At 50.1% G+C, this 18,098-nt stretch overlaps 1 protein-coding gene across 3 annotated transcripts in view; it reads right to left on the bottom strand.

Moving 5' to 3' along the window:
- SCLY (selenocysteine lyase) overlaps positions 1-18,098 on the bottom strand; it is a 29,037-nt gene that overhangs the window by 1,686 nt on the left and 9,253 nt on the right. For 2 of the 3 annotated variants that reach the window (XM_010996313.3, XM_031452527.2), the window contains exons 4-11: positions 16,971-17,151; positions 13,548-13,675; positions 13,220-13,384; positions 12,140-12,246; positions 5,060-5,096; positions 2,171-2,254; positions 1,628-1,727; positions 175-250 (exon numbers count right to left, since the gene is read on the bottom strand). In XM_010996313.3, the coding sequence (XP_010994615.3) occupies positions 175-250; positions 1,628-1,727; positions 2,171-2,254; positions 5,060-5,096; positions 12,140-12,246; positions 13,220-13,384; positions 13,548-13,675; positions 16,971-17,151 (878 nt within the window). The remainder of the gene's footprint in view (positions 1-174; positions 251-1,627; positions 1,728-2,170; positions 2,255-5,059; positions 5,097-12,139; positions 12,247-13,219; positions 13,385-13,547; positions 13,676-16,970; positions 17,152-18,098) is intronic. The other variant, XM_031452528.2, reaches the window with a different exon arrangement.

Here is an 18,098-nt window from a genome sequence, read left to right as displayed (position 1 = left end):
CACAACCACACACGAGGCAGAGTACCCCCCACACACACACACACTGAGGCTGCACGCCGGCCCCCTGGCCCTGCAGTGTTGTCACTCTCCGCGTTCCTGCAGGGCTGCAGAGCTGCCAGGTGCCTGGAGCCTGGATGTGGCCTGGATGCCACCCAGTACGCAGAGAGCACTCACCGGTCTCCGTGGTCCGAGTGGCATGCAGCCCCCACGCTGGCCAGCAGCGTCCTGCACTGTGCCAGCACCGAGCGGCCTGTGGAGACAGAGCACAGTCCCCTGAGGGGGAGTCTGGGTGGGGCCCCACCTGCAATGCCCGGGCTACCTCTTCTCTGCTGCAAGTTTGGAGGTTCCCCACCTCGTGCCACCTAATGGAACCCCTGGGCACAGGCCCTTCTGACCACAGGTGAGACAGCGCAGCAGAGTGCTATCCCTCCACCCACGCCCGACCCCAGGCTGCAGAAAAGCAGACATTCTTCTGCCTCATAAAACTGGCCTTGAAAATGCTGTATCGATCCACTCTCCAGTGGGACACCCAGAATTCTGCTTAGCTGCTTTGCTTAACAATGTGTTGTCCTGGTGACAGTATTTAAATTTACACCTGTTTCCTAAAGGTGGAGAGACTTGGGAGCTGTCTTTGTTAAGCTAGAAGGCACCTCCGCCTTCTTTCACCAGCACAGAGATTAAAGAAAATAAATCAATGATGGCCAACTTCATTAAATGAGAATGTCTCATTTAAATTAACACAGGTCATCACAGAAAACAAAGAAGTCTGCCCCCAGAGAAAGGGAGGAAGGCGCTAGAGGAACTTCCCTTCCTGCAGCGAGGAGACCCGGGCCTGAGCCCGTGCTTTCTTCCCAGTGGGAACACCGCCAGCCCCAGTGAGGTGGCCTGGGGGCTGCTTCAGGGCCCCAGCTCGCTGCTCCGTTTCTGGGGTGACCCAGGAGGTCTCTTCTAAGAAGTCAAACTGCTCCGCAGATGGGCTCACACGAGCTCTCAGGGCCACCGTAACTCCTTCCAGATAAACAGACTGCCTAACGCCTGGGCGCCAGCCTTAGGGCTCAGGGCAGCCAAGCTCTGCGCGAGTAGGAGCAATCCCAACCCGGAGCAGGGTACTCCCAACCCGGAGCAGGGTACTCCTAACCCAGAGCAGGGTACTCCTAACCCGGAGCAGAGTACTCCCAACCCAGAACAGAGTACTCCTAACCTGAAGCAGAGTACTCCCAACCCGGAGCACAGTACTCCGACCCGAATCCTAACATTCGCGGCCTGGGAGGCTGGTGTTGCAGGAACAAATGAAACCCGCAGATTTGCACTTCAGCTTTACTCAAGGCGAGTTCACCTGATTACCTCTACTTCCCCTGACCCTCATAAAATATTTTGTAAAAGTTGCAGACAAAAATGGACCAACTAGTCTAAAATCCAGTTAATTTTATCTCCTTCTGTGACAGCTTTCAGGGTAGGAGTTCTGAGCGGGTCAGGGAGAGAAGGAAGTGGCTGTGCCCAGAGCCCAGGGGGGTGACCGGCCCTCGGCCAGCACCCCCTCCGCCCCCCAACAGCACCGCCGAGCCCAGTGCCCCCGGGCCGGCTCCCGCAGCCACCCATGCCAGGGAGGGCAGGAGCCAGTCGTCACCTTGGAGCTGGGGTCCCTGGATGGAGAAGTTACAGGTGTTGGGGAGCCGCTCGGTGCCTGGGAACCGGCTGTTCAGACGGATTCTCTTACCAAATTCAGCCTGAAAAAGTCAATGACATACTCAGTGACCGTTTCCGAGGCCGGCCCCGCAACAGCTGTTTGAACTTCAGACTTTCTGGAAACAAACCCTCAACCTCAACCCAGAAAATGATGGTCTTATTGATAAACACCTGCCTTTAATGGTGAGGAAGACTGACTGCGGAAAGCAAAGCTAATCTGGAGAAAACAGTTCTAAATACAACTGGCAGTTCTTCACATGGTCGTTAAGCATGTTTACACATCTGGTGTATCTGTGTCGTGTGTCTGTGAAAAGACACTTGGTCTGCAGCCTCCTCGGGGCCTCTGGCTCGGGCTTACGTCCCGTCATCTAAGCCTTCCTCAGGCCTTGACTGTTCCCGGAGCTCCCTGGGGACTGAGTTTCAACCCACACCGCTCCTCCCGACCCCGTGCCGCCTGCTCCCCGGGCTGCCCGCCCGTCCTCACCGCCAGCCGCTCCTCCAGGTAGTCGCGCACGTCTCTCATGTGGGCCTCGTAAGCCTCGCAGTTCTCCGCCACCAGCTCCGCTGCCTAGGGACACAGGGACACTCAGGGGGACACAGCACATTCAGTTATGGTTAAACAAAGGGGAGCAAAACAGCTGTACGCAGCAGAGTGGTTCTTCCCGGAGACAGAGAGGTGACATCGCCACAAACTGCTCACTTTCTGGAACGTGACAAGCAGACAACATGCCTCGAGTGCTGACCGTGGGGCTGGGGCCACAACAAGCACTTAGGTCACCTTCCCCTGTTCAGCAGGCTTCCTGTTACCTCCCGGCACTGGAGATCCCGCAGCCAGTGAGCCAAGGCAATCCCAGCCTGAAGGTATGTGCGCTCGAGACAGACGGACATGACAAGGGGAGGGGGCCGCATCAGACCGACTGGGGTGAGCGTGTGAAGGGAACTCGGGGCAGCAGGGAAGGGCGTTCAGGCAAAGGCCCCTGTGGAGGGAAAGGCAAGCGCACTCCTGGAACAGAGTGGGTGAGGGGGACAGGGCCCAGAGGCCCCGTGACAGGTGGGGTCTGAGCCTAAAGAGGACACGGCAAATGCACATAGATTTTGAGGAAGGGGTGAGATGCTCCGATGTGCGTGTTTAGTGATCATTCTGGAGGGTGTGGAGAACGGACGAGGCCATGGCAGGCATCCACACAAAAGATGGGGATGGCGTGGTCTAGAGTCAGTGGAAACGGACAAGAGGCTGGTCCTGGTATATTGTGGAGACCGGACAGACAGGACTGTCTGCTGCATCAGGGGTGGGGGACAAGGACAAGAGCAGAAAAAGGGCACCTCCTGCATGTCTGAATTGAGAACCTGGATGTTGGGAGGCACACAGGAGGGCAAGGATGGAGGAGAGAGCGGGACACATTGTGGGCCCAGAGGAAACCGTCAAGTAAGCAGGTGGGGATGTGGGTCTCCCAGAAGGTCAGGACCTGCCCCGAGAGGCAGAGTAAAAGCCTGAGCACAGACTGGTGTCAGAGCCACGGACAGGACGAGCTCTGCGAAGGGGAGGGGAGGCTGGGACGGCACCAGGAGGCCGCACAGGGTAGAGGAGGGCAGAGAAGGAACTGCGCGGCGGGGATGCGGGTCAGGGAGCGGAAGGGGTCCCGGAGCCCCTGGAGGTCACAGGGTGAAGTGGGGACCCCCTCAGCCAGCTCTGGGATGCAGAGCAAGGAGCAGAGAGCAGCGATCAGGAGGATGAGGTGAGGGATGAGTGTGCGTGCAGGCCCGCCGGTGGGGCGGAGGGACATGGGAAGAGGTTGGAGCGGGTGGTCCAGGGAGGGATGATTTTAAAGGCTGGGGGAGCGACCCGGTGGAGGAACGTGAATCCTCAAGCTGGAGAAGGGGCGGCACACGGGGAACGGAGGAAAGCAGGCCTCGGCAGGCGGCGGGCGAGGGCACATCTTCTGGGGAGAAGGGGCAGGTGCGGAGGGCGTGTCCAGGACCAGACAGCACGGAGGGAGTCCCAGCTGAGCAAGGAGCAGGGAGGGGAGGAGACACACCATGTGCCCCGCTAGCGACTGCAGGGTCAGAGGACCTGGAGGCAGGTGCAACCCGGGAGCAGGGAAGGGGCCACAGCTGCGAAGCCCAAGCTGAGGTGCCAGCTGCTAGGCCAGCCCGGAATCTCGAGGAATCTCTAGCAAGCTGTGACTATGCCCCCATCTTTATGCGGGACAGCCAGGCTCAGGAAGGTGAAGTAACTGGACCCAGGGGACCAGACAGAGCAAACGTGTGGTGTTTCTCCCTAGAAGGGGCTCCAAGAAGGAGCTTTTCTCTTTTAAATGCTGAGCATGTGAAACCCATTCTGCAGATCTTAAAAAGCACACATTTCCAGTTTGATAAATAAAGTTTAAGGGTTTTCTTACATTGGTCCATCTATTGGGATCACAAACTTGCCCTCCCTAAAGCTGCGGCCATGTAGTCAAGCTGCTGGGAAGCGGATGTGAGGTCACAGGACATCACAGGGAGCCTGCGCGCTGGCCTCCGCCTGGTCCCCACAGCTCCGGGGGCCCTGGGCAGGCCCCACACGGCAAGGGCACTGGGAGTGCCTTGTATCCTAGGGTTTGGTCTTGGCCGCTGGTTCCTCAACCCCCTGGGATCTCCTGAGTGACAAGAGTGTCTTTTGTTCTAATGAGGCAACTCTGGATGGGCCCCTGGCTGGGGGCAGTCACTGAGCCACGACCAGAAACTTGGAATTTTCAGCACCATCCCTTCTCCAGAGGGGAGGGAGGCTGGAAATGGAGTTAATGACTAACCAAAGGCTCCATACAAATCCCAGTGGTACGGATTCAGAGAGCTTCCAGGTTGCTGAAACAGAGGCGCTGGGGGGTGGGGCCTGGGAGCCCCCTCCCACATCCCTGCCCTGCAGCCTCGGCCTCTGGGCAGTCACCAGCACCCCTTCTCAGATCCTTTCAGAATAAACCACTAATCCAGCAAGTAAAATGTTTCTCTGAGTTCTGTGAGCAATTCCAGTAAATTCATTGAACTTGGGGCGGGGGGCGCGTGGGAACCTCTGATTTGTAGCCAGCTGGTCAGAAGCACAGGTGACAACCAGGACTTGCAACAGACACGTGCAGTCAGCAGGGGTGGGGAGTCAGGGTGTGTCTTGTGGGACTGAGCCTGTGGGATCTGACATCATCTCCGGGTAGATGGTGTCAGAATTGCAGGACACCCAGCCGGTGCCACAGAACGGCTTGGTGGGGGACCCCCCCACCCGCACATCTGGTGTCAGAAGTGCTGTGAGTGAGGCAGAGGAGACACACAGGAGGGAGACTGAGTGCTCCCTACATGTTGATGGACAAAGCCACCACTTCATCTGTCCCTGGTCACCCAGGCTTACCTTCCCAAGGCCGGCAATCATCAGGGTGTTCTCTGTCCTGTAAGAGACAAGGGATTCCATCCTGTTTCCATGCACAGCAAGTAACAAACGTCCCAGGAAGGAATCCTATCTCAGAGTCAAGTGTTCACCTGAAAACACCCACACTGGCATCTTTCCTAAGCATGTGCCGTGCGGCTGTCTCAAAGGCGGCTGCCGGCCCCCCAGGCCCTCCGGGCAGTCTACCCGTCCTCACCCAGGGACAGTCGCCGTGGCCCACCGTGGGCGACGTACGTCAGGTGTCCAAGTGACATTCTATCTGGCCCCTTCCCCTACCCAAGAGAACCCCCTCCTCCAACTGCAGGCCCCAGGGCCTGCACTATGGGCCACATCCCATCCTTTCACCAAACGTTTCAGCGGAAGCCTCTCAGCTGTAATACAGGATGAGTCTTTTGTTACCAGAGATTTGGGGCATCATGGGTGCATGTGTGTGTGTGTGTGTGTGCACACGCGCACCTGCGCAGGAGGGGACAGGAAGACCCGTGAAGACCAGTGGTTCCCATATGACCTAACGAACTGAAAAACATCTCTTCACTTTATTTCAGAAAACACAAAACATTAACTTAATTTTCTTAATTTTAAGTTCTAGCTAAATGAAGTTTTCTTAAACCTTTGGAGCCGACTACTGCTTGTTGACCAACAGACAGCAAGACACGTGAACACCGGTACAGGTATTACAGGAAATGCGATCCTATGGGTCTTCCTTTGATGAGCTTATTGGTCAGGGCTGCCCCGAAGGCAGGCTCTGACTCCTGGGGGTGGGCTGGCCTCGGCCCGGACCCCTCTGCCAGCTGCGAGATCTCTAACATCAGCTCCTCTGGGCCTCCCTCGTCCTCATCTGTGGGACGCCACGGTCAGACATGAAGCACCTCTCAAGGTCTGGGACGTGTGACTGCCCGGAGGCGCGGCCAGGGTAGGACCTGGAGCGCTCCCAGGTGGCAGGCCGCCACCTGCCACCTCCACCCAGAGTCCTGCAGACCCTGCTCCCACACCTGCCCCCCACGGACTGCCCAGGAGGGCTTCTGGCACACCTCATGTTCTGCCACCTCTTTTTTTAATTAAACTTTTTATTCTGAGAGCATGTAGATCCACATGTGGTTGTAAGAAACAGCTGACACCCTCTGTACCCCTAACTCAGCTCCCCCCAAGTAGCAGCATCCTCGGGGCACCAACAAGATAGAGCGCTCCCACCACAAAGGGGCCCCCCGCCGGCCTTTCCAGCCACACCCTTCGCCCCATTCCCTCCTTAACGCCTGGCAGCTAACTGCCACTCTCTCCTCCTTCTATAATTCTGCCATTTCGAGGATGTCATATAAATGGAATCTTAGGCTAACTCTGGGGGATTGGCTTTTCTCATTCGTCAGAACTTCCCGGCGGTTCCTCCTGGCTGCGGCTGCGCCAGCGGGGCGCTCCGCCTCACTGCTGAGCAGTGTCCGCGGCAGAGACACGCGCCCTGCTCGCTAACCCCTCGCTCATCAGAGCGGGTCTGAGTCGTGTGCAGTTTGTGGCTGTTATGAATAAAGCTGTGAGCACATTTGTGTACAGGGTTGCGTGGACATAAGTCTTTGTTTCTCTGGGGTAAATGTCTAGGAATGAAACTCCCAGGTCATAGGGTAGTTGCATATTTAGTTTTTAAAGCAACTGCCAAAGTGTCTTCCAGAGCAGCAGCAACACCGTCAGTCCTACCAGCCATGAAAGAGGGCTCCAGTCTCCCTGCGTCTCCACCAGCATTGGGTGTGGCCACTAGTTTTCTTTTAGCCTTTCTGACAAGTGTGTCGTGATGGCATCTCCCTGTGGTTTGAATCTGCAGTCCCCTACTAGCTAGTGATGTTGAGCACCTTCCGGTGTGATTTTTGCTGTCCTCTTTGGATGTGTGTTCATGTCTTTGCCCATTTTCTGACTGAACTGTTTCGGGGAGGGGTTTTGCTGTTGAGTTTTGGAAGTTCTTTATATATTCTAGGTACTCCTTCTCCATCAGATCTGTTACTAGAAAGTATTTTTTCCTAGTGTGTAGCTTGTCTTCTCAGCCTCTTAACAAAGTCCTTTGCAGGGCAGAAGTTTTAAATTTTGATGGAGTTCGACTTTCAACCTTTCCTTTTATGGATGCTTGTGGTGTCAAGTCTAAGAACTCTTTGCTTAGCCCCAGATCCTGAAGATTTTTTCCTGTGTTTTTTCTAAGAGCTCTATAGTTCCATGTTTTACAATTAAGTTCAGGATCTACTTTGAGTTAACATTTTACAAGGTGTGAGACCTAGGCTGAGGTCCATCTTTGCCTGTGGACATCTAAGTGCTCCAGCACCGTATGTTGAAAGGCTGCCTTCCTTCCACTGAATCGCTTCTGCATTGTTAAGAAATCACTTGGGTGTATTTCTGGCTATAGCTCTTGTTCCACAGATATACTTGCTGGGATTTTGACAGAAATTGGGTTAAACTTATAAATCAATTTTGGGGAGAACTGACATCTTTACTATATTGTTTTTCAATCCATGAACATGGTACATCTCTCCATTTATTTAGATCTTTGATTTCTTTCATCCACATTGTGTAGTTTTCAGCATACAAGTCCTGTATATGTTCTATTAGATTTATATCTGAGTATTTTGGAGTGATTGTAAGTAGTAATGTACCTTTAATTTTGTTGTCTATAAATTCATTACCAATATACAGAAATACAGTTGATTTTATATGTTTCTCTTATATCCTATGATCTTGCTGAACTCACTTATTAGTTCTAGGAGCCTTCTTATATATTCCTTGGAATTTTCTATGTAGACAATCATGTGATCTACAAATAGGGACCAATTTGCCTCTTCCTTTCCAATCTGTATACTGTTTATTTCCTTTTCTTGTCTTCTGCACTGATGAGAATTTCCAGCACTATTGAATAAGAGCGTGAGAGTGGATATCCCTGGCTTGTTCCTGATCAGAGGGGTAAAATAGTCAGGCTTCCACCATCAAGTATGATGTTTGCTGTACATTTTTTGGTAGATGCTCTGATCAAGTTGAGGAAGTTCTCCTCTAATCATATTTTTTTGTCAGAGTTTTTAAAACAAATGAATGCAGAGTTTTGTTAAATGCTTTTTCTACATCAAATGACAATTTTTTTTCTTTCTTTGGTATGCTAGATTACATTGCTTGATACTTGAATGCTGAGCCAGCCTTGTATCCCTGGAACCCCATTATGGTATACAAGCTATTTTTATATATTGCTGAATTCCATTTGTTTACATTTGGTTAAAGACTCCTGCATCTAAATTCATGAGGAATATTTGGTCTCTAGTTTTATTTTTTTGTACTGTATTTGCCTGGCTTTGGTAAATTGGGACATGTTCCCTTCTCTTCTCTTTTCTGGAAGAGATAGCGCAGAAATGGTGTTAATTCTTTAAATGTTTGGCAAAATTCTCCTGTGAAACCATCTGTGTTTGGAGATTTCTTTTTGAGGATTTTAAAATTACAGAATCAACTTCCCAATAGTTACAGAACTATTCGATTGATCCATCTCACATGAGGTGAACTGTGGTAGCCGGCATTTTTCGGGGAAGCAGCCCACTGTGTCTGAGCTGTAAAAATTCACACGTAGCACTGTGTGTGGCGTTCCGCATCGCCCCTATGGTGTCCGCAGGGTCTGTGCCTGTGCCCTGTTTCACTCTTGATGTTGGTAACTTGTTTCTTATCTTTTTCTCCTGGTCGGTCTTGCTAGAGGTCTGTCAGTTTTATCGATGTTTTCAAAGAGCCAGCTCTTCATTTCGTTGAATTTTTAAAAGTCATTTTTGTTTTTAATTTCGTTGATTTTTGTTCTCATCTTTATTATTTCCTTCCTTCTGTTTGCTTTGCATTTATTCTGCTTTATATTTTCTAAGTTCTTCAGGTGGGAGCTTGTATTATTGACTTGAGAGTCTTCCTTTTTTCTAACATATGCATTTAGTGCTACGAATTTCCCTCTCAGCAGTGCCATAGCTGTGTCTTACAGATTTTGGTCAGTTGTATTTTCATTTTTATTCATTTCAGTGTATTTGAGACTTCCTCTTTGCTTCACAGATTATTTATAAGTGTGTTGTTGTATCCTAAGTATTTGAAGATTCTCCTATTATCTTCCAGTTACTGATTTCTAGTTTGATTTCACTATTGTCAAAGAATATACTCTGTATGATTTCAGTTCTTTAAATGTATTGAGGTTTGTTTAATGGTACAGGATACCATCTATCTTAGTATATATTTTGTGGCATTTGAAAAGAATGTGCACTTCACTGCTGTTGGACGGAGTGTTCTAAATATGTTGGTTAGATCCTGTTGGCTAATGGGTGCTACTGAGTTCTTCTATATCCTAGAAACTTTTTGTCTAGTTGTTCTATCCATTATTGAGGGAAAGGTGTTCCAATCTCCATCCATAATTGTTGGACTTTTCTATTTTGCCTTTCAGTTCAATTAGGGTTTTTTCCCTCACATATTTTGTAGCTCTACTGTTTAGTGCATCCACATTGGGACTGCTGTGTTCTTGGTGGACTGACTCTTTTATCGTTACATAATGTCACCCCCTCTGTAATTTTTTTTGTTCTAGAGTCTCCCTTATCTAATATTATACAGCCATTCCTGCTCTCCTTTGATGAATGTTTACAATACATTTTTTCCACCCTTTACTTTCAACTCGCCTCTATCACTAGATAGGAAGCGAGTTTCTTATAAATAGTACAATTGGGTCAGTTTTTCTAAATTTTACTCTGCCAATCTCTGCCTTTTAATTGGTGTATTTATACAATTTACTTTTAATGTAATTATTGACATTAGGGCTTAAATCTGCCTTTTTGTTTTGTTTTTATCATCTTTCTGTGGGTTACTTGAACAGTTTTCAGAAGGTCAAGTGAAGAATAGAAACCTTATCTCCTTTCACATCCATTTACCCTCCCCCATTTATAATGTAATTATCTTAAGTATTTCTTCCACATTCATTTTGAACCACTTCAGACAGTGCTATGATGTTTTGTTTAGGCCCTCAAACACAATATAGAAAACTCAAGAGGAGAAAAAAGCCTATTTTATTTACCCATATTTTTACTTACCAAGCTCTTTCTTTCTGATATTCCAAGGTTCCTTCTTTTTCTATTTCCTTTCTGTGTAAAGAACTTCTTTAGTCATTTTTAACATAGGTTTTCTGGTGACAAATTTTGTTAGTTTCCCTTCATCTAAGAATGTCTTGACTTCCTCTTTGTTCCTTAAGGGTATTTCTGCTGTGTATATGATTCTGGCTTGACAGCTTTTTTTTCTTTTTTCTTTGAACACTTGCAAAATACTGCATCACTTCCTTTGGCCTCTGTGGCTTCTGATGAGTAATCCACTGTCCTTCAAATTATTTTTTCCCTGTAGGTAAGGTGTTGGTTCCCCACCTCCCTTCCTGGCTGCTTTCAAGATTTTTTGTCTTTCAGTTATGAAGGTTTACTTTTTATGTCTTGGGATAGATTTCTTTCATTTTGTCCTGTTTGGGGTTTGTTTGGCTTCTTGAATCTGTACATTTATGTCTCTTGCCAAATTTGCAAAATCTTCAGCTCTTATTTCTTCAAGTTCTTTTTCTTCCCACTTGCTTTCTCCTCTCCTTCTGGGACCTCAATGAAATGAATGTTAGATCTTTTGTTTAGTCCCACAGGTCCCTGGGGCTCTGTTCCTTTTTGTTTCCAGTCTATTTCCTCTCTTTGTTTAGACTGGCTAATTCTGTTCTTTCAGTTCACTGATTCTTTCCTCTGCTGCTCCTGCTGGTGAGCCTGTCCGTTAAGCGTTATACTTTGGTTGTAGTTTTTAGATCTAAATATTACATTTAGTTCTTCTTTGTACCTTCTTTTTCTTTATTGACACTTTCTTTTGTTTCAAGTGTGTTCATAATTGCTCACTGAAGCATTTTTATTGTGTCTGCTTTAAAATCTTTTGTCAGATAATTCTAACATCCTTGTCATCTCAGTGTTGGCACCTATCGATCATCTTTCTCTCTTTGATTTAAGATTTTTCTGTTTTCAGTATGATAAGTGATTTTCAGTTAAAATCTGGAAGTCTGTATATTATGAGTCTGGATGTCTCTTACCTTCTGTCTTACTTGGCTTTTTCTGACCCTTCTCTGGCAGGAGAAGGAGTGTGCCAGCTCAGCACTGCCGGCTGGAGGTAGAAGTCCAAGCTCCCTCCTCAGCCCAAGGGGAGAATGCACCTTATTAGTGACAGGTTTGAGGGGAAGCCAGGGTCCCCATGTTGTCTCCATTGACACAGTGGTGGGGATGCATTACTGGCTGGAGGGGCAAATGTCCTGGCTCCTCACTAGACCCTGTCTGACTCAACAGAGGGGTGGGGGTGCAAGTCTCGGCTCCCCACTCGCCTTTGCAGCACTGGGTGGGGCAGCAATTTGCTGTGCTGACTGGTTGGAGACAAGCAGGTATTGTCCGAAAGTTCTCTGTCTTGTTAGGCTGTCCTTTTCCTGGTCTACTGGCTACAGAGAGCAGGCTTTGTTGGGCATTTTTCTTCGGCCCTCACTGTTATTTCTGAGTTGCTGGATTCTTCTGCTCTAAGTCTGGGATAAAGGAGGCAGAAGACCCCAGGGAACTCACCACATGCTATCTGTTTCTCCCTCTTGTTATCCAGTTTCTGACAACACACGTGGTGCTTGCTGGTCCCACCTCATCCCCTTGTTAAAACATCCCTGCAAGTCACAGGGACACAGGAGCTGTCTGAGAGGAAAGTAGGTGCTTCTGTGAAGCTCTGCTCACCCCCTAGGCAAGAGAAGGGCAGCACATCTCAGCTGGGGCTCAGGTGGTGCCTCTTTGGTGGGCGATGCCAAAGGAACAAAAGGAACAGAGATTTCCTTCCTCTGCTTTGAATCATCCCCAAAGAGACTACAGAGCTGTGAGTCCTAAGTGTAGAACCAACCCATGGAGGCATTGAGCGGCGTGGCTCTGACGCAGTGGAGGTGAAGACCATGCTGTCACAGTGCTGCCAAGTCAGGAAAGCCACTGCTCTACAGACAAACAGCACGGCCAGTGGATCAGAGGCCTGGCTAATCTTCTACCTTACCCTGGCCTGAAATTCCGTTCTTGTCCACCTCCGAACAGCATAGGGTACAGAGGGGTAAGTTCACCGAGCCCTCGGACGTACAGTGCTCCAATCCTGGGGCCATAAAACTGGAAGGAAACATCAATCATTTATTCAACAAGACCCGTCCGAGGCCCTTCTCCGTATCTGTGCTGAGAGACACAGAGATGCTCTGTAACATATGGGCCCCACTTCCCTGCAGCCCTGCTACCCACCCCACTGCAGACATGCTGGGGGCACAAAAGCCTTCAGGTGCAGGGCAGGTGCTGGGCTCTGGTCCCCAGCTCGGTGGCAGCAGAGTACTCTGCACATCACGTGCAAGACTCTGTGAAGGAGAGGGCTGGAGCTAGAGATCGCCAAGGGCTGCCTGGTGCAGTCTATGATCCCATGTTCTCAAGCCCACATTGTGCAAAAATTATAGTGCGTGCCACCGTGCCAGGCTCAGACACACGCTCCTTTGGAAACTGGCTGAGAACCGAGTACTAAAAACATTCCCAGGTCTAGTCAGCGGCTGCAAAGATGAGCAAAAGCTTCAGGAGGGTCTTCACTGTTACCTGTTTCCCCAGAGCACACCCTGCAGATGACAGGGGCTAAAACCACACCTTCACATCCAAGCCACACTTTCAATCAGGTTAGGGGAAGCAATAATTCTTGAACACTGCACCTTCCGACCCCGGGTTGGAGGATGAGCAGGCTGTCAAGGGGCCTGCACGTGCTCTCCCTGCTGCAGAGAACACTGACTCCCTGACTAAACCCCTCTGAGACCTCATCAGCTCCCCTCCTGCCCCCCCTGCCCTCTGCCCTCTCCCCTCTGGCCACCTTGCCTGGCCACCCCTCCCGCCCTGCATGGGCTGGGCCCCCACCATCCCCGCCAGGCACTGACACTTGGCATCTCAGCTCTGCCAGGCTCCCCTCTGCGTGTCCCAGAGCCTCGCTGCGGGCAGGTGGGTGGGCGCACTGGGTGATGGAGGATAAGCGGTGTCGCGGGCTCCGCTCGGAGGTGGAGGTGCATCCAGGCCCCTCCCCACCAGGAGGGAAGGACGGCGGCCTCTGCGGACGTACCTTGTGCCCCACGATGGTCAGGAAGTCCACGCCCAGGTCCCGCACATCCACGTGCAGCTTCCCCAGGGCCTGCGCTGCGTCCGTGTGCATGAGCACGCCCGGCAGCCCGCGGGCTGCCCGCTGCTGGTTCAGGGCCCGAATTCGCCGACTGATCTCAGGCACCGGCTGAAGAGGGAAGAGCAAACAGCTATGTGTGTTTCCCTGATTTGACAAAAACAGAATGAAAGAAATGGGGAGTCGTGAAGGAGGACGGGCGAGAAAGTTACAAGACTGAAGCGCAGAGGGAAAGCAGAGGCCGCCCTGTGCTGCTGAAAGGGAGGCAGCTCACCATGACGACGCCCGTCTCGTTGTTGGCCAGCATGATGCTCACGAGGCACGTGGCCGGGCGAACGGCCGCCAGCACGTCGTCAGCCTCCACCTGCCCGCTCACCTTGGACACGGGGACAAAGGTGACCTCTGAGGAATGACACACAAGGACCAAGGTGAATCCCAGAGTGTCCTCTCCGGGATGTTCATTTACATACAGTGTGACACAACTCCTTCCACAACGAAAAATGCAATTTACTTTAAAAGTTCGGAAAACTCTGAAGAAGGGACATTAGCCACGTTCATCACCCGCCCAGACAGTCAGCTGGACCACTCCGTTAACGAGCGTCAGCGGGTAAGTTGTCCAGGAGAACCACTCCGATCCCCCTGGGGCTGTGAACAGGTAGGACACCCTCAGTTCCTGAGAGCATCTCGAAGCACCAAGCACTTAGCGGTCACTCAGCGCTGATCCAGCCTTCATTGAGCACCTACTGTGTGCCAGGCACTGCTCCACGCACTGAGAATCTTACTACCGTGGACGGAGAACAAGCAGAGGTGACTAACTTGAGGTTTGGGTTCAAAATGGTGAGGACAAACACACCCGCTCACCCTTCAAGGTCCCACTGAAACGAGAGCGGGTATGTTTCCCAATAAGGGCTGTCACCTGTGGACAGGGACCTCTGAGGGAGGCAGTGGCATCAGATCAACAGCAACAGGAAAGGCCCGTTCAGGGCGAAAACTAACTCCATAAACAGCACCAACGGCCCCAGAAACCACGCAAGGTCCGGGTGCGCATGCGGAGAGAGCAGGACGGAGGCCGACTGCTGGAGGCCCCTGCCTTGCGCCCAGCAAGCGCCGGCCCAGGTGGGCTCCCAGACTGGGGGGAGGGCAGCAGAAGGGCGGGGCTGGCGTGCCACTCTCGGACTCAATGGGGAGCAAGAGGAAGGCCTCTCCGGTCGGACTTCCCGTCCCCTTATAAGCACATGAGCCTGCAGGGAAGTGCAAACCGACCCCCCACGAGACCCCTCTGCACGCCCAGCAGCACGTCTACAACAGAAAGCATGGACAGCGACAACCCCTGACAAAGCTGTGGAGAAACCGGGACCCTCGTTCACTGCTGGCGGGGATGCAACTGGTGCAGCCGCTTTGGAACGCAAAGGTTATGGTCAAACAGAGAGACACTTCGAAAGGTGAAACAGTGTCACAGCCTGACCCAGCATTTCCACTCTTGGGTGTCAACCCAGGAGAAATGGAAAGCATGTCTACTTCTTCACAAAGGCTCGTAGTGGCATCATTCACAGTGTCACTCGTTCATCAGTGCTCACCAACTGATGAACGGACACGTAAGATGTGAGCACGGTTCATCCACGAAAATGAAGGAAATACTGACACAGGCTGCACCGGGGACCAACCTTGAAAACGCGATGCTACAGTAAGGAAGTCAATTACAGAAGACCACGTATCATATGATTCCATTCATGGTAAGGTCAGAACGGGGAAATCTCTAGAGACAGAAAGTACTCGTGGTTGCCTAGGGTTGAGGGAAATGGAGAGTTACAGCTTGAGTGATAAACCAAGAAATGGAGATTATGCCTGTAAGTCAGTAAGCGTTAAATTGGGAGTAATTACGATGATAATGCTAACCACGGGTAAAGGGAAGGCAAACCTGACGGGAGCTGCCCCGAGGAGCAGGACCGAGTGGCGGGAAGAACCTTTCCTTTGTGTTGGAAGCCTTTCTATGACCTTCTCGTTACTTCCACCCCCTGCATGTCTCTCCTGTGTAAAAACTTGTGCAATTTTAAACAAGAGGTTGAGTGTACCAGTAACTAATAACAGTGCATTAAGCGGCCCTTCCTTGTACAAGTGAGACACAGGAAAAAGGCACCAGGGTAAAGGGAACTGCCGTTTAAATAAGAAAGTCAGACCTGACCGTTTTTAGTTAAAGTGGTGCATTCAGTCAGGCCATGAAGAGAAAGCTTTTCCAGTCGTCCAACAGGAAAACTGGTAACAAGGCTGCTGGTGAAGCCGAGCAGCTGTCACAATCCTTTATCTTAAGAGGTAACACTTTCCCTGCCTCCCCGCGGGTTCCCAGGCATATTAGGTGAGAAGGCGGATGCCGAGGAGAAAACTGCCGTCTCACCCAAGGAGCGCTCAGCCTTGGCCACGATGGGGAACATGGCTCTTATGTTTTCAAAGCTAGTATCCACCCCTGTGTCTCGAGATGTCACAGCACAGGAAAAGTAAAAGGAGGACCAGGAGTGACCAGGGCCAATGTCACTGCAGTCTGTGCTCAACCTGCCCCCCAGACTGCCCAGCCCGGTGCCCTTCTGGGTGGGGCCCCGGCGCCCACCGCCCCCAACACTGGGAGGCCCCCACCTCCGCGTCCGCTTGCGCAGATGAAGGCACCAGCAGGAGTGCACTTATTCTTGTTTTTGCCACCAGAAGTTGATGTCTATCTGACCCTTCTTCTTTCTACCAGAGGGACCGAAAGTCAAGATTTAATTATTAAAATCAAATAATGAGGCGAGGTAGATATAGCTCAGTGGTAGAGTACATGCTTAGCATCTATGAGGTCCTGTGTTCAATCCCCAGCACCTCCACTAAAAAATAAATGAGCAAACCTAATTACCATCCCCCTCAAAAATAAATAAGTAAATAATAAAACAAATAATGAAAACCAGTGGTTAGCATTTATGTGCGTATATTAAACATGAATGTATTTAACATACATGAGAGTCTGACCTACCATTCGGTGATTGATGATTGACCAGTTCTACATGTTGGCAATTTGTCTTTTTTTTTTTAATGGAGGTACTGGGCAATTTACCCAATTTGACTAGTAATCATGGAGTTTTCCAGAACCGTGTAGTGCTTATAATATTGTAGGTCTTTATTAATGTTTGTTGAAGTGAGTTGAACTGAAATAATTTAAAACAGATTTTAGTATTTACTGTAATTTCTTTTGGAATCATGTAGGTAATGCTCTTAATTTCAGTAGATAAGAATAAAATCTACATTTATATATGGAAATATACAGGTGTTCAATTTCTGTAGCATTGATAAAAATAACATCACTTATTTCTGGGAAATAATTGAAATTTATTAGAAAAGAAAAATTAGCCAAGATGAAAAAAAGAAAAAAAAATAAAACGGAGGGACTGGGGATCGAACCCGGAACCTCATACACGCTACGCGTTGAGCTACTCCTTTGGGTTAGCTCTACCATTGAGCTATCTCCGGCCCCCTCTCCATTCTGCACTTACCGACTTTTCCCTAAGGGGAAATCTGGAAGGACTGGCTGTGTAACCTTTGCACCTGAGCACAGCCAGGCAGCCCGGGGGCAGGAGGTAAATGATTCGCCACAGCCCTGGGGCCGCCCCTCCGGGAACCAGTCAGGGAGGGGAAGGAAGCCGTCCAGCTGGAGCTCAGCCAGCTGCTCACTCACCCGCCACCTGCTCTTCCACCAGGTGCTCCAGGGGCAGGCGGATGGAGTCGTGCTCCACGAGGCAGGTGACGCAGTGGGGCAGGGCCCCCGCCACCGGGCTGTGATGCTCGGCCGCGTCCCCCACTGAGGCGTGAGTCTTGCGGAAATGTTCCACCGCAGAGTGGATGACTAGATTATTCGACTGCAGAGATACAGCAAAAACATCATTTATAAAAGCTGCGCTAAGAGTAGACGTCAAGTAACGATCTCTGCCACCTGTACTTCCCTTCGTGGCGAACATTACGGCCTCAAAGAAATTCAGCTCCTTTTAAAAGGCCTAACTATGAAGATTTGGGGGTTTTAAACTTTTAAAAATTCATTTCCAGTGAATTATGTCTGTTTTTTGGTTAAGCCACATAGTGTATTTAAAAATTTTCTAAAACAGCCACAAGAGGGTATTTTGCCCAGGCACCCGCCACTGGTGGAAGCGTGGACTGGACCACGTCTGCTAAGGGCCACCCGGCACATGGATCAGACCAGCCCTCCTGTCCAGGAGGTCTATTTCTTGGACTTGATCCTATAGCTACACTTGCACAGAAGCAAAATTATGCACGTAAAGGTGACTGATTAAGTGTTTGTAACACAAAACCTCAGGAAACCCTTCAACATCTGTCAACAAGAGTTCTCATTAAATTACACTTGTTCCATGGACGCCAGGCAGATGGAACAACACTGAGGGACACTCCGGGGCTGACGCCAAAGATGTCCACACACTTGTGAAACGAAAAAAGGCATCAAGCAGGACACACAGCGTACTACTCGCGTATAAACCGGGCCAGATGCATCCACGTTTGTTTACACACCCAAAAAATCCTTGAAAAGGTAAAAATGGAAGGAGGAGAGAACACGTGAGCCTACAGGCTTATTTGCTTTCAAGGCTCAGACTATCTCTGCAGGACACGGAGGACACGAACAACACTGGTCTCCTGTAGGGGTAACTGCGGGGCTGGGGTGGGAGATTTTTTTAAATGAAACTTTTTCTCTTATTACAGAAAAGTATGTACAATAGAAGAGTAAGTTTAATGGAAAAAGTATGACAGTGAACACCTGAGTAACCGTGACCCAGGTCAAGACAAAAAACACTGTCCA

The sequence above is a fragment of the Camelus dromedarius genome, chromosome 4, assembly GCF_036321535.1.
Source record: "Camelus dromedarius isolate mCamDro1 chromosome 4, mCamDro1.pat, whole genome shotgun sequence".
In the NCBI taxonomy this organism is placed as follows: Eukaryota; Metazoa; Chordata; class Mammalia; order Artiodactyla; family Camelidae; genus Camelus; species Camelus dromedarius.
The sequence above is the reverse complement of the archived record's forward strand: the minus strand, read 5'-3'. Positions and strand labels throughout refer to the sequence as shown.